We start from the raw sequence: 13,658 nt of genomic DNA, 5'->3' as shown, positions 1-13,658 counted from the left end.
AATCTGATTTCAATGTTGACCATCTGGTGATGTCTATGTGTAGAATCATCTCTTGTGTTGTTGGAAGAGGGTGTTTGCTATGACCAGTGTGTTCTCTGGGCAAAATTCTGTAAGCCTTTGCCCTGCTTCATTTTGTACTTCAAGGCCAAACTTCAGGTATCTCGTGCCTTTCTACTTTTGCATTCCAGTCCCCTATGATGAAAAGGAATCTTCTTTTGGTGTTAGTTTTAGAAGGTCTTGAAGGTCTTCGTAGAAACCATTCACCTTCAGCTTCTTCAGCATTACTGGTTCAGTAACAGACTTGGAATACTGTGATACTGAATGGTCTACCATGGAAACCAACACAAATCAGTCTGTCATTTTTGAGACTGTACCCAAGTACCGCAATTTGGACTCTTTTGTTGACTATGAGCGTTACTCCAATTCTTCTAAAGGATTCTTGCCTAAAGTAGTAGAGATAATGGTCATCTGAATTAAATACGCCCATTCCAGGCCATTTTGGTTCACTGATTCCTAAAATGTCAATATTCACTTTTGCCATCGCCTGTTTGACTACTTCCAATTTATGCTGATTCATGGACCTAACATTCCAGGTTCCTATGCAACACTGTTCTTAACAGCATTGGACTTTACTTCCATCACTAGTCACATCCAGAACTGGGCATTGTTTTCACTTTGACTCCGTCTCTTCATTCTTTCTGGAGTTATTTCTCCACTCTTCTCCAGTAGCATATTGGGCACCTACTGACCTGGGAAGTTCATCTTTCAGGATTCTATCTTTTTGCCTTTTCATACTATTTGTGGGGTTCTGAAGGCAAGAATACTGAAGTGGTTTGCCATTCCCTTCTTCAGTCAACCATGTTTTGTCGTAACTCTCTGCCATGAGTCATCCATCTTGGATGACCCTACATACCATGGCTCATAGTTTCATTGAGTTAGACAAGTCTGTGGTCCATGTGATTAGGTTGCTAGTTTCCTGTTATTGTGGATTTCATTCTGTCTGCCCTCTGGTGAATGAGGATGAGAGGCTTATGGAAGCTTCCTGATGTGAGAGCCTATACTATCATGTAAAAATGGCTAACTAGTGGAAAGCTGCTATATAACACAAGGAGCCCAGCCTGGCTTTCTCTGATGACCTAAAGGGGTTGGATGTGAGCAGAGGAGGAGGCTCAAGAGGGAGGGAAAATGTATAAAATAATTTCTGATTCATATTGTTGTATGCAGAAACCAACACAATATTGTAAAGCCATTATCCTCCAATTAACAAATTTTAAAAAATAGCATAAAAAAGAAAGTCAAAGAATATTACCAAAATTATCCTAAAAGTCTAAAAATAAAATTGCACTTAAAAAGATAAAATACTGGGCTTCCCTTGTGGCCCAGTGGTAAGGAATTCACCTGCCAATGTAGGAGATAAGGGTTCAAATCCCTGATCTAGGAAGATCTCGCATGCCATGGAACAACTAAGCCCCTGTGCCACAACTCCTGAGCCTGTGCTCTAGAGATCAGAAAGTGCAACTACTGAAGCCCACATTCCCTAGAGCCTGTGCTCTGCAAAAAGAGAAGCCACACCATTGAAAAGCCTACGTACCATAACCAGAATGTAGCTCAAGCTTGCCACAACTAGAGAAAAGCTGGGACAGCAATGAAGATGAAGCACAGCCAAAAATAAATAGACAGAAATTTAAAATGTTTGAATTGATGCTTTTGAACTGTGGTGTTGGAGAAGACTCTTGACAGCCCCTTGGACTGCAAGGAGATCCAACCAGTCCATTCTGAAGGAGATCAGCCCTGGGATTTCTTTGGAAGGAATGATGCTAAAGCTGAAACTCCAGTACTTTGGCCACCTCATGCGAAGAGCTGTCTCATTGGAAAAGACTCTGATGCTGGGAGGGATTGGGGGCAAGAGGAGAAGGGGACGACAGAGGATGAGATGGCTGGATGGCATCACTGACTCGATGGACGTGAGTCTGAGTGAACTCCGGGAGTTGGTGATGGACAGGGAGGCCTGGCGTGCTGCAATTCATGGGGTCGCAAAGAGTCGAACACGACTGAGAGACTGATCTGATCTGATCTGAATACCTATGATACTCATAACAATTCAAATAATGGAATATAGCAACTTTTAAAACAGACTGCTGTGAGATTTAGTTTTATTCTGTGACAATCTGGCAGTTCAAGTTATAGGAATCTAGGTTATTCAATATAAAAATTCCAGTGATTTCTCATTCCTATCCTTTGTTATTTTAATGATTACATATCCAGTATTCAATACTGTGGGACTCCTTTTACGTCAGAGGCTTTTCTAAGAGAGTGGAAGTACAGAAATAGTTTAAAATCAAATATTCTAAAATCCAACAAATCTATTCACCTGTTATAAAAGTTCTACTATGGATATGACCCTTGAGAATCAAAAAAAGAAAGTTTATTTAGTTTCTATATATCAAGAGAAACAAGGAATCTCTTTTGATTATTAACTAGAAAAAGACTGTAATCATAATTGTAATTAGCTTCTTAAAATACTATATCCTCTTAAATTTAGATGTACCAGGCTGTCAATGGTGGTTTAAGATAACATTACAACTAAGTAAGACAAGAGTTTTGAGACATGTGCTGATGTTTCAAGTTTCATCATGGCCACAAGTAAACAGTATTCAGCTATATCATCTCAAATTTCATTATTATTTCACTTTTTGGGAAAAAACCCAACAAATGCCATCTTAATTTCAAGCTTTTTACCATTAATATTTGCACAAAGCATATCTTCTATCAAAGCTGAGAACAGAGTAACTTACCCTGTCATGAAGAGTCCAGCCAACATATTTTAGGTAACTGTCATTCAAAAAGGCATCACTATACATTTTCATCCATACTCCAATTTCTTCAATACAAATGGCTCTAATTTCAGCAATAGCATCACTAGAGGAGGAAAAAACAAAAGAAAAAACAAAGAAAGAAAAACCTCTGACTAACATTCAAAGGTAGAATGGACTTCGTACTCATTTTCAGCAAGCAACAAAAACAGTATTATCCAAATAGTGGGCTTTCCAGGTGGTGCTAGTGTTAAAGAACCCGCCTGCCAATGAAGGAGACATAAGAGATGGGGGTTTGATCCCTGGGTTGGGAGGATCCACTGAAGAAAGAAATGGCAACCACTTTAGTATTCTTGCCTGGAGAATTCCATGGGCAGAGAAGCCTGGTGGGGTAAAATCCATAGAGTCACAAAGAGTTGGACATGACTGAAGCAACTTAGCACAATCCAAATACTGTTATTTATACATGCACTCTCGAATGTCTCCAACATGAATATTTTCTATTTTTTATACGACTTCTATAAAAACTACCAATAACAAACTGAAAAAAAAATGCTTCTGGAAATCATCTTATTTTGACTCAAGTGCTGTATTTTCAGTAGACTCGGAAATGGCATTTGCAGTTTTCTGAAAACCTCACAATTATGGGATCATTAAACATGTTAAAACTTCTAAGGAACTAGAGTATCAATATCCAAATACAGAATAATGCAGAATTCAAAAACTGTTTCTCTAAATAACTCTGAGTTATAAGCTAGTACACATCTAAAGAATTAAAACGAAAATAATTTTCATGAACATCAAATTAGTATTTATGAGGCAAAATTTTAGAAGCCTGTATTATTTGAAAATGTATGAGCATGTGTGTTCAGTCACATCTGACTGTGTGATCCTATGGACTGTAACCCACCAGGATCCTCTGTCCATGGAATTTTCCAGGCAAGAATACAGTAGTGGGTTGCTATTTCCTTTAACAGGCTATCTTCCTGACCCAGAAATCAAACCAGTGTCTCCTGAATTGGTAGGCAGATTTTTTTATTACTGTGCCACTCGGGCGGCCCTTGAAAATATAGCTTACAAAATCCAAGACCTTAATTCATGTTTAGTCATAAAAGAACAATCCTGGTGACTACACTATGAAATTGTAGGAGAAAAAAACTGCAAATGGCAAGGTCTCTGGCTCTGTGCCCAGACAACTTGTCACCTAACCATCAGCATCCACCACAACCCTCTTGGGATTACTTCTATTCTAAAATCTGTGCACCACAAACAAACATGGTATTAATTTTTCACCTTATCTTTCAACAGGTTAATAATTCTGGCTAAAAACACTCCCAAATTATACAATATGGTAAATCCTACCTTTCTTTTGTAGATCAATCTTAAAGGTTTCTGAGCTGCCATACATGAATACATAGTTAAAACTTCAGGTAATTTTTAATTCTCCAATTTACACAAGGCAATCATCTATCAAGGTGCTTTTCTTGGTTTCTTTTTTGAGATGAGTGCTAGTATTCTAATATTTCTCTGCCCTAATAAATTTTAGTTCCTTCTAAGTCCATGTCATTGCTTAAAAATAAAAATATGAAACGCTCTCTCTCAAAAGTATACTGCCAATTACAGAGTTAAGGTCTTCCTACATTTTTGTTGTTGTTGCGGTTGCTAATACCCTTTTCTCTATAGCACGGAGGCGAGTGATACAGACTTTGGAGCAAGATATCTTGAGTGTAAATCCTAACTCTGCTATTTACTAGCTGCAAATTACTTCCCTCCTTCTTAATTTCCTCATCGGTAAAACAATAATGGAATCTAGATCTCATAGTTACTGTGAGAAGGTGTAACTGTGAGAAGGTCTGAGTGTAAAATAAAATATTTAGAAATGTGTTTCGTGCACGTGTGCTCAGTCACTTCAGTTGTGTACAGCTCTTTGAGATCCTACGGATTATAGCCTGCCAGGCTCCTCTGTCCATGGGGATTCTCAAGGCAAAAATACTGCAGCGGCTTGCCATGCCCTCCTGCAGAGGATCTTTCCAACCCAGAGATCGGACCTACGTCTCTTATATCTCATGCATTGGTAGGTGTGTTCTTTACCACTTGCGCCACCTGAGAAGCCCAGAACTGTGTTCTGTACCTACTAAGTTACAGTGAAGTGAAGTCGTTCAGTCACGTCTCTTAGCGACCCCATGGACTGCAGCCTACCAGGCTCCTTCGCCCATGGGATTTTCCAGGCAAGAGTACTAGAGTGGGGTGCCATTGCCTTCTCCGATACCTACTAAAACCTTCCCTAAATGTTCATTATTATAATCTTTTAGTTATCATCAATCTAGACATTTGCATCTAGACAAGACGATATAAAAAGCAGCTTAACATCTGTAAAAGAATGTTCCCTGACCTGTAAAATACTGAATGCAATAGATCAAGGGCATTTTCTAAATATGAAACATTTATTTTTTTTCTGAATATGAAACATTTCAGGCATTACAAAGTTATTAAACTTTAACTTCATATTACATATTTTGAAACTTTACATACATTATATCTTGTAGGTATTGTCTGCAACTTGATTTTTTCACAAGTCAGGTTTTACAATTTATATATACTGATTCATATCGCTTCAACTCCAATATATTAACTTTAACTGATTCAGTGATCCTTTCTACAAATAAATTACAAATTACTTACACATTCTCTCAGTTGCAGACCCCGGCTGTTTCCCAGTTTTTGGTTTTATTAACAATGAATGCCATAAACATTTTCTTACATGTCTCCTTATGCACATGTGTAAGGGTTTCCCTAGGGCAGAGTTCTTCAAACAGTGCATTATTACCTATCAGCACATTATAAGTGGCAACCAAAAGCGTTCAGCACAGAAAACACTAAAGTCCTTCACATCGGGTGAGGCACGTATTTTTTCTTGAATCATCTGTGTATTTGATGTAGGACATGGTCAATACAGGAATCCGCCTACAATGCAGGAGACACAGGTTTGATTCCTGGGTTCGGAAGATCCCCTGGAGAAGGAAATGGCAACCCACTCCAGTATTCCTGCCTAGAAAATCCCATGGACAGAGGACCCTGGAGGGCTACAGTCCATGGGGTTGCAGGAGTCAGAAACGAGTTATGGACTAAACCATGGTCAATGAAGTCTGTGAGACAGTGCTGTTATACTCAGAAGTAGAATTTACTGGGTGAGAATGAATACACATCGTCACCTTAATTAGATATTAACAAATTTCTCCGTATAGTGCTTTAAATCCCTGCCTGACATCGTGTTCTACTATTTCATATAAATTTCCACCTTAAGAACTACAAGTTCATATATTTTGCGTTCTACTGGAGTAAGTCAAAAACAAAACAAACAACAACATAGCTCCTCATCCAAAACCAAAACATAAACACAAAATACCCGTTTTAGTTCTCCCAGTCCTACCAAGCAGTCATTCCCAATCTATTACACTTATTCCCTGCTAAATTACTTTTGTAAAGACTAATCCTAAAATAAAAATAAAAACCAAAACAAACCAAAACCAGGCTGAGTTTTTTTTTTTTTTTAAACGACACAATCTCAGGGAAGCAGGCGAAGGATAAAATGAATAGGTATAGTGACTGAAACTATAGTAACTATGGGACTTCCCTTATGATCCAGTGGTTAAGAATCTGCCTTCCATTGCAGGGGACATGCATTGGATCCCTAATCTGGGAGCTGGATCCCACATGCCATGGAGGAAGTAAACCCATGCATCCCAACTACTGAGTCTGTGAGCCTCAACTGGAGAGAAGCCCATGCGCTACAATGAAAGATCCCATGAGCAGCAACTAAGACCTGATGCAGACAAAAATAAATGAATAAATAAATAAATAAATATTACAAACAAACTTTAGTGACTACTAAGTATGGTAATTCATAATATAGCTCAATCATTCTTCTACTCATTACTATTGGTATTATCCTTACTATTGGAATTGAGATTATGGGTGGTTGATTTCCAAGGCTAGAGAATATAAAGGCTTAGTTTTATTTCAATAGGAAAAACTGAAAATAGTGTTCAAAATCTTTTTTTTATAACCATATCTATGTCTAACCCTGATCTTTAATATCTTTTTTTAAAAAGGTATTTTTTGTTTGAGTATAGTTGTTTTACAATGTTGTGCTATTTCCTGCTGTATAGCAAACTGCATCAGCTATATGAATACATATTCTAATGCCATTTTGGCTCACTTTATTAGACTCCCCAAAGCTCATGTTTTTGGAACACAGCTCTCCTCTGTATACACTGCCAATATTTTGATTCAGCTTTTCTTCTTGGAATCCCAGTCCCTGTCTACTTCAGATGCTCATCTGACCCTTCCAACTTCAATTTAACTGTGTGTGATAAGATAGCTCATTTTACTACTATTAAAAGTCCCTTAGTATTATTTCAGGTCTAGCTATAGCTATAAATAATGATTTCTGAATCTTAAAACATATTTCTCAAAAATTAAAAAGACTTTAGAGGTAGGCAAGCCTGAAAATCTACTGTCAATAAAGTTTTGTTTTCTGTAAAAAAATAAAATAAAAATAAAAGTCCCTTGGTGATTCTTCTCCAATTTGGGTTTTGGAGTCCTAATATACTTTGTTTGCTGATACCACCCTATTAACCATTCTCTACATGTAATTATATTATGTAATCATAAATTATAGAGTAGAATTTTTTGGTGGTGGTCTTACAATTTCCATAGATTTTGTTACTATTCCCTATTGTGGAGGCACATGCCTTTTTTCTTGAATATGGGTGTCTTTATTGCTTCTTGTTACATGGCGAAAGATAACCAATATTATTAATTTTTATACTGTTCAAGATGAGGGTGAAAGATGACAGTGAAAAAGCTGGCTTAAAACTCAAAAGTCAAAAACTAAGATCATGGTAACTGGTCCTATCAATTCATGGGAACTAGATGGGCAAAAAGTGCAAAGTGACATTTTATTTTCATGGGCACCAAAATCACTGCAGACAGTGACTGTAGCCAGGAAATTAAAAGATGTTTGCTCCTTGGAAGAAAAGCTATGACAAAACCTAAGTTCAGTTCAGTTCAGTTCAGTCTCTCAGTCATGTCCGACTCTTTGCGACCCCATGAATTGCACCATGCCAGGCCTCCCTGTCCATCACCAACTCCCGGAGTTCACTGAGATTCACGTCCATTGAGTTGGCGATGCCACCCAACCATCTCATCCTCTGTCATCCCCTTTTCCTCTTGCCCCCAGTCCCTCCCAGCATCAGAGTCTTTTCCAATGAGTCAACTCTTCGCATGAGGTGGCCAAAGTACTGGAGTTTCAGCTTTAGCATCATTCCTTCCAAAGAAATCCCAGGGCTGATCTCCTTCACAATGGACTGGTTGGATCTCCTTGCAGTCCAAGGGGCTGTCAAGAGTCTTCTCCAACACCACAGTTCAAAAGCATCAATTCTTCAGTGCTCAGCTTTCTTCACAGTCCAACTCTCACATCCATACATGACCACTGGAAAAACCATAAATAGCATATTAAAAAGAAGAGACACCTCTTTGCCAAAAAAGGTCTGCATAGTTAGAGGTATGGTTTTTCCAGTAGTCATGTATGGATGTGAGAGTTGGACTATAAAGAAGGCTGAGCACCAAAGAAATGATGCTTTCTAACTGTGGGGCTGGAGAAGACTTTTGAGAGTCCCTTCGACTGCAAGGAGATACAATCAGTCCATCCTAAAGGAAATCAACCCTGAATATTCATTGGAAGGACTGATGCTGAAGCTGAAGCTCCAATACTTTGGCCACCTGATGCGAAGAGCTGACACATTGGGAAAGATCCTGATGCTGGGGAAGACTGAGGATAGGAGGACAAGGAGAGGACAGAGGATGAAGTGGTTGGATGGCAACACTGATACAACAGAAATGAGTCTGAGCAAACTCCAGGAGATAAAGAAGGACAGGGAAGCCTGGCGTGCTACAGTCCACAGGGTCTCAAGGAGTTGGAAATGACTTAGTGATAGAGCAACCACAACTGTTAGTTTTATTATTATTAAAAGCCTTTACCAATTAAAGCCATAACAAATTTTCTTCTAGTTTAGTCTGTGAATGAGTTCTTTAGTCCAAATATCTCAACTATACAGACTACATGTCTGTGATCATTCCTAACCATACAATGCCCTCATTCCACTCTGATTATGTACAATGATTATTCTTTTAAGTTTCAGTAAAGTTTCAGTTCTCCCACGATTCATGGCATATCCTCTTATTAACAGAGAATGCTTTCTTGCTTTCCAGGAACTAACGTTCTATTTAAGTATATGAACTAGGAAATGAAAATTTAGTACACTTCTAAATATTCCCTGGTTTGATTACAGTATATCTTTTGATGCACAGATATTTTTCTCATATAAGAGTCTTTCAGTCCTTGATTTTCATACTAAATTTATTTTTAATGTCTTAATCTACTTCTGAAGGCCTCACTCCATTTTGAAAGGTAACATTTAACTGCAGGTGTTTGGAAGTTTCCAAGATAAAGATTAAAGTGTGGGAGCAGAAAACTTAGTAAAACAAGAGGAAAGGTATAAAGACAATAATATGAGGAACTAATTTCTATTAGTTCTAGTACTGGGGTCTCGAAATGAACAACTAAAAATGAAGTTAGAATATACATTGTTATTGATATTTAGTCGGTAAGTCATGCCTGACCCTTGATTGTGACCCAATGAACTGCAGTCTGCCAGGCTCCTCTGTGCATGGGATTTCCCAGACAAGAATGCTGGAGTGGGTTGCCATTTCCTTCTCCAAGGGATATTTCTGACCCAGGGGTTAAACCAATGTCTCCTGCTTAGAGGTAGATTCTTCACCATTGAGCCAATTGGGAAGACCAGAATACACTTTACCTGCAAACTCAAAGAAAGAAAAAAACTAGAAAAGAATAATTCTGTGGCAATTAATCCTTTGCTGTACCTCTTTTTTTTTTTCACAGTATAAAAGAATAATTATATTCATTTCTATGGAAAACTTCCATACTTTATTGATCCTCACAGTTACTGTACCTTTAATTTAATATCTGGACTTAAGTTTTTGTTTTGAATTCCTTTCCTGGCAGATGAAATTTAAATTGTTTTCTGTTAATTAATTTTAATTACATATTTTGTGAACTACCCTTACAGATGCTTTCCCAGTAAAAAAGAATGCTAAATTGGCAAATAAATTTCAGAGACAAATTCTTAGTTAATATACATGTTTTGACACAGTTCTCTCTCTTATACAAGAAATCTCATGAGGGCACTAGATTAGGAAGTATGATTACGAATGCTGAGAAGGTCTGCTATCTAAATTGTACAACACAGTAAATTTATGTCTCAACCAATTTTGTCACTAATGTTTAGCTAAAAAATCTACATTTTTCAAAATAGCACAACTCTTACTAGGTGAACAAAAGCCTAAGGGAGAAATGAATAGCTGAAGGAGTCACTAAAAAGTCATACTGTATCATTCACTGGACTGTGAATAAGAACTAGAGAATACACAGCTTGCATAAAATGATTAAAATATTCACTTAGAGAGTGTTAAATGTTAATAAAGGGCAGTACAGGGAACACTGAACCATGTAAATGATGGAGAGAAACAGAGGGTCAAAGAAGGCTTCTGAGAGGCAGTAATGTTTGTATAGATCCAAACAACTGAAACTCTCTTGGTGTGCTTACAAAATCCAAATCTTCCACTAAACTATTTCAGTATGACTTAAAGCTGTGGTCCCTAACCTCTGGGATTTAATGCCCGATGAAATGAGGTGGAGATGAAATAGTAATAATACAAACGAAGGGCACAATATATGAATCCTTGCAAAACCATTCCCCTTCACCTCTGGTCCATGAAAAAATTGTCTTCAATGAAACCAGTCCCTGGTACCAAAAAGGTTGGGGACCACTGATTTTAAGTGCATCAGAAACATAATAAGCTTACAGAAATTAAAAATACATTTCCTTTCATTTGTTGTATTATCCATTAGAAAAAATACAGGCAAAATACATGACAATGATTATATCACTAAAAGTATCCCACAGAACAGGTGACATAGTTATCTGCTATCTTGTATTACCCCTTAACATGTGACTATTAACAGAAGTTTATGTATAAGAATAAAAACTGAATGTCAAGGATACATTAACTTTCAAGGAAAAATATATTTAATTTATATTTACATTGAAACTATGAATTTGACCCACATGTTTAGGTCAAAGATGAAATGTTAGGAAGTAAGGATATTAAAGAAGTAGAATGACAGGTTTACTCATAATAAATCATATCATTGTAGAGTATAAGAACAGTTCTGAAAATGTGATTTGAAATGTTCCATTACTGTATAAAAAAATGAAAGACTCAACAGGTCTTTCTCAACGGGTTTAGCACTGAGCTACCAGAGAAGCCCCAAAACTAATAACATTTAAATTCTTTTACTGACTTTAAAATAACCGTCTTTCTTTTCTGATTGCTTTTAAGACCTTTTCTTGGTCTTTGATGTTTTGTACTTTTGACTATGGTATGCATAGATGTGAAATATTTTTCTTAACCTACTTAACACTAATTTTTTTTCATTCTGTTTTTCTAACCAATTTTTGAAATTTCAGTAAATTTTATTACTACTTTCCAATATGTCTCTCTTCTTTTGAAATATTATGTAAAGGACTTACAAAGCCTCTCAAATGATTGCCTTTTTTTCAGAAATGCCATTCTATTACATTCTATGTCTAGACTCTTCAACACTCTATATTTTATTCACTAAATATATATCCATTAATAGAGTTTTTATATCTGGTATTTTAAAATTGTATTTTTAAGTCTACTTGTTTATATTATATGCCATTTAATTGTTGAATAAACTGAGTTATTTGCTATATGAATTTCCCACATTCTGGACTAAAATGATACCATAAGGATTCAGTCAGACAGAATGATCTTCTATTTTCTGTATTTCCTATAACTAGGACTTAAATCTAGCAACATATACATTAATATTTAGTTTTTGTTTGAAGCTGGGGTGGCAGGCGAGACACAAAGCATCAACTGAAACTGGCATCTCTCCATGGAACTTCTATTTCTATGTATATGCAATAACATCTTTCTTTAACAAATAAAATAGATTAAGAGATACTTCTGGAAAAATCAATAACCGGTATTCATGACATGCTAATCACTTTGGCAAGAAGATCATACTCTTCCATTTTGAGGAACTGAAATTCAGCGTTTCAAAAATGAGCTAGTTTATCAGGCACTCTGTTTATCAGACCTAGTCCCTCGAATCTGTTTGTCACTTCCACTGTATAATTGTAAGGGATTTGATTTAGGTCACCCCTGAATAGTCTAGTGGTTTTCCCCATTTTCTTCAATTTAAGTCTGAATTTGGCAATAAAGGAGTTCATGATCTGAGCGACAGTCAGCTCTGAGTCTTGTTTTTGCTGACTAGAGCCTTCTCCATCTTTGGCTACAAAGAATATAATCAACCTGATTTTGGTGTTGACCATCTGATGATGTTCATGTGTAGAGTCTTCTCTTGTGCTGTTGGAAGAGTGTGGTTGCTATCACCAGTGGGTTCTCTTGGCAAAACTCTATTAGCCTTTGCGCTTCATTCTGTATTCCAAGCCAAATTTGCCTGTTACTCCAGGTATCTCTTGACTTCCTACTTTTGCATTCCAGTCCCCTATAATGAAAAGGACATCTTTTCTGGGTGTTAGTTCTAGAAGGTATTGTAAGTCTTCATAGAACTGTTCAACTTCAGCTTGTTCAGCATTACTGGTCAGGGCACAGACTTGGATTACCATGATATGGAATGGTTTGGCTTGGAAACGAACACAGATCATTCTGTCGTTTTTGAGATTGCGTTCAAGCACTGCATTTTGGACTCTTGTTGACTACGATGGCTACTCCATTTCTTCTAAGGGATTCTTGCCCACAGTAGTAGATATAATGGTCATCTGAGTTAAATTCACCCATTCCAATATATTTTAGTTTGCTGATTCCTAAAATGTCGACATTCACTCTTTCCATCTCTTGTTTGACCACTTCCAATTTGCTTTGATTCATGGAACTAACATTGCAGGTTCCTATGCAATACTACTCTTTATAGCATCGGACCTTGCGTCCATCACCAGTCATTTCCACAACTGGGTGTTGTTTTTGCATTGGCTCCATCTCTTCATTCTTTCTTGAGTTATTTTGCCACTGATCTCCAGTAGCATTTTGGGCACCTACTGACCTGGGGAGTTCATCTTTCAGGGTCTTACCTTTTTTGCCTTTTCATACTGTTCATGGGGTTCTCAAAGCAAGAATACAGAAGTGGTTTGCCATTCCTTTCTCCAGTGGACCACATTTTGTCAGAACTCTCCACTATGACCTATCCATCTTGGGTGGCCCTACACGGCATGGTTTATACTTTCACTGAGTTAGACAAGGCTGTGGTCCATGTGATTATACCTGTTAGTTTTATGTGATTGTGGTTTTCAGTCTGTCTGCCCTCTGATAGAGAAGGATAAGAGGCTTATGGAAGCTTTCTGATGGGAGAGACTGACTGAGGGGGAAACTGGGTCTTGTTCTGATGGGCAGGGCCAAGCTCAGTATAACTTTAATACAATTTTCTGTTGATGAGTGGCACTGTGTCCCCTCCCTGCTATTTACCAGGGGCCAAATTATGGTGGAGGTAATGAAAATAACAGCGACCTCCTTCAAAAGATCCCATGCATGTACTGCTACACTCAGTGCCCCCAACTCTGGAGAAGGGTACCACTGACCCACACCTCCACTGGAGATTCCTGGACACTCACAGGAAAGTCTGGGTCACTCTCTTGTGGGGTCACTACTCCTTTC

General features: G+C 37.5%; 1 protein-coding gene across 1 annotated transcript in view; it reads right to left on the bottom strand.

Moving 5' to 3' along the window:
* STAG1 (STAG1 cohesin complex component) overlaps nt 1-13,658 on the bottom strand; it is a 496,550-nt gene that overhangs the window by 136,880 nt on the left and 346,012 nt on the right. Inside the window, exon 10 of the mRNA XM_070375938.1 lies at nt 2,796-2,919. Coding sequence (XP_070232039.1) covers nt 2,796-2,919 — 124 coding nt within the window. The remainder of the gene's footprint in view (nt 1-2,795; nt 2,920-13,658) is intronic.

Source organism: Bos mutus, chromosome 1, assembly GCF_027580195.1.
Source record: "Bos mutus isolate GX-2022 chromosome 1, NWIPB_WYAK_1.1, whole genome shotgun sequence".
Lineage (NCBI taxonomy): Eukaryota > Metazoa > Chordata > Mammalia > Artiodactyla > Bovidae > Bos > Bos mutus.
This window is presented reverse-complemented; position numbering and strand designations above follow the sequence as displayed.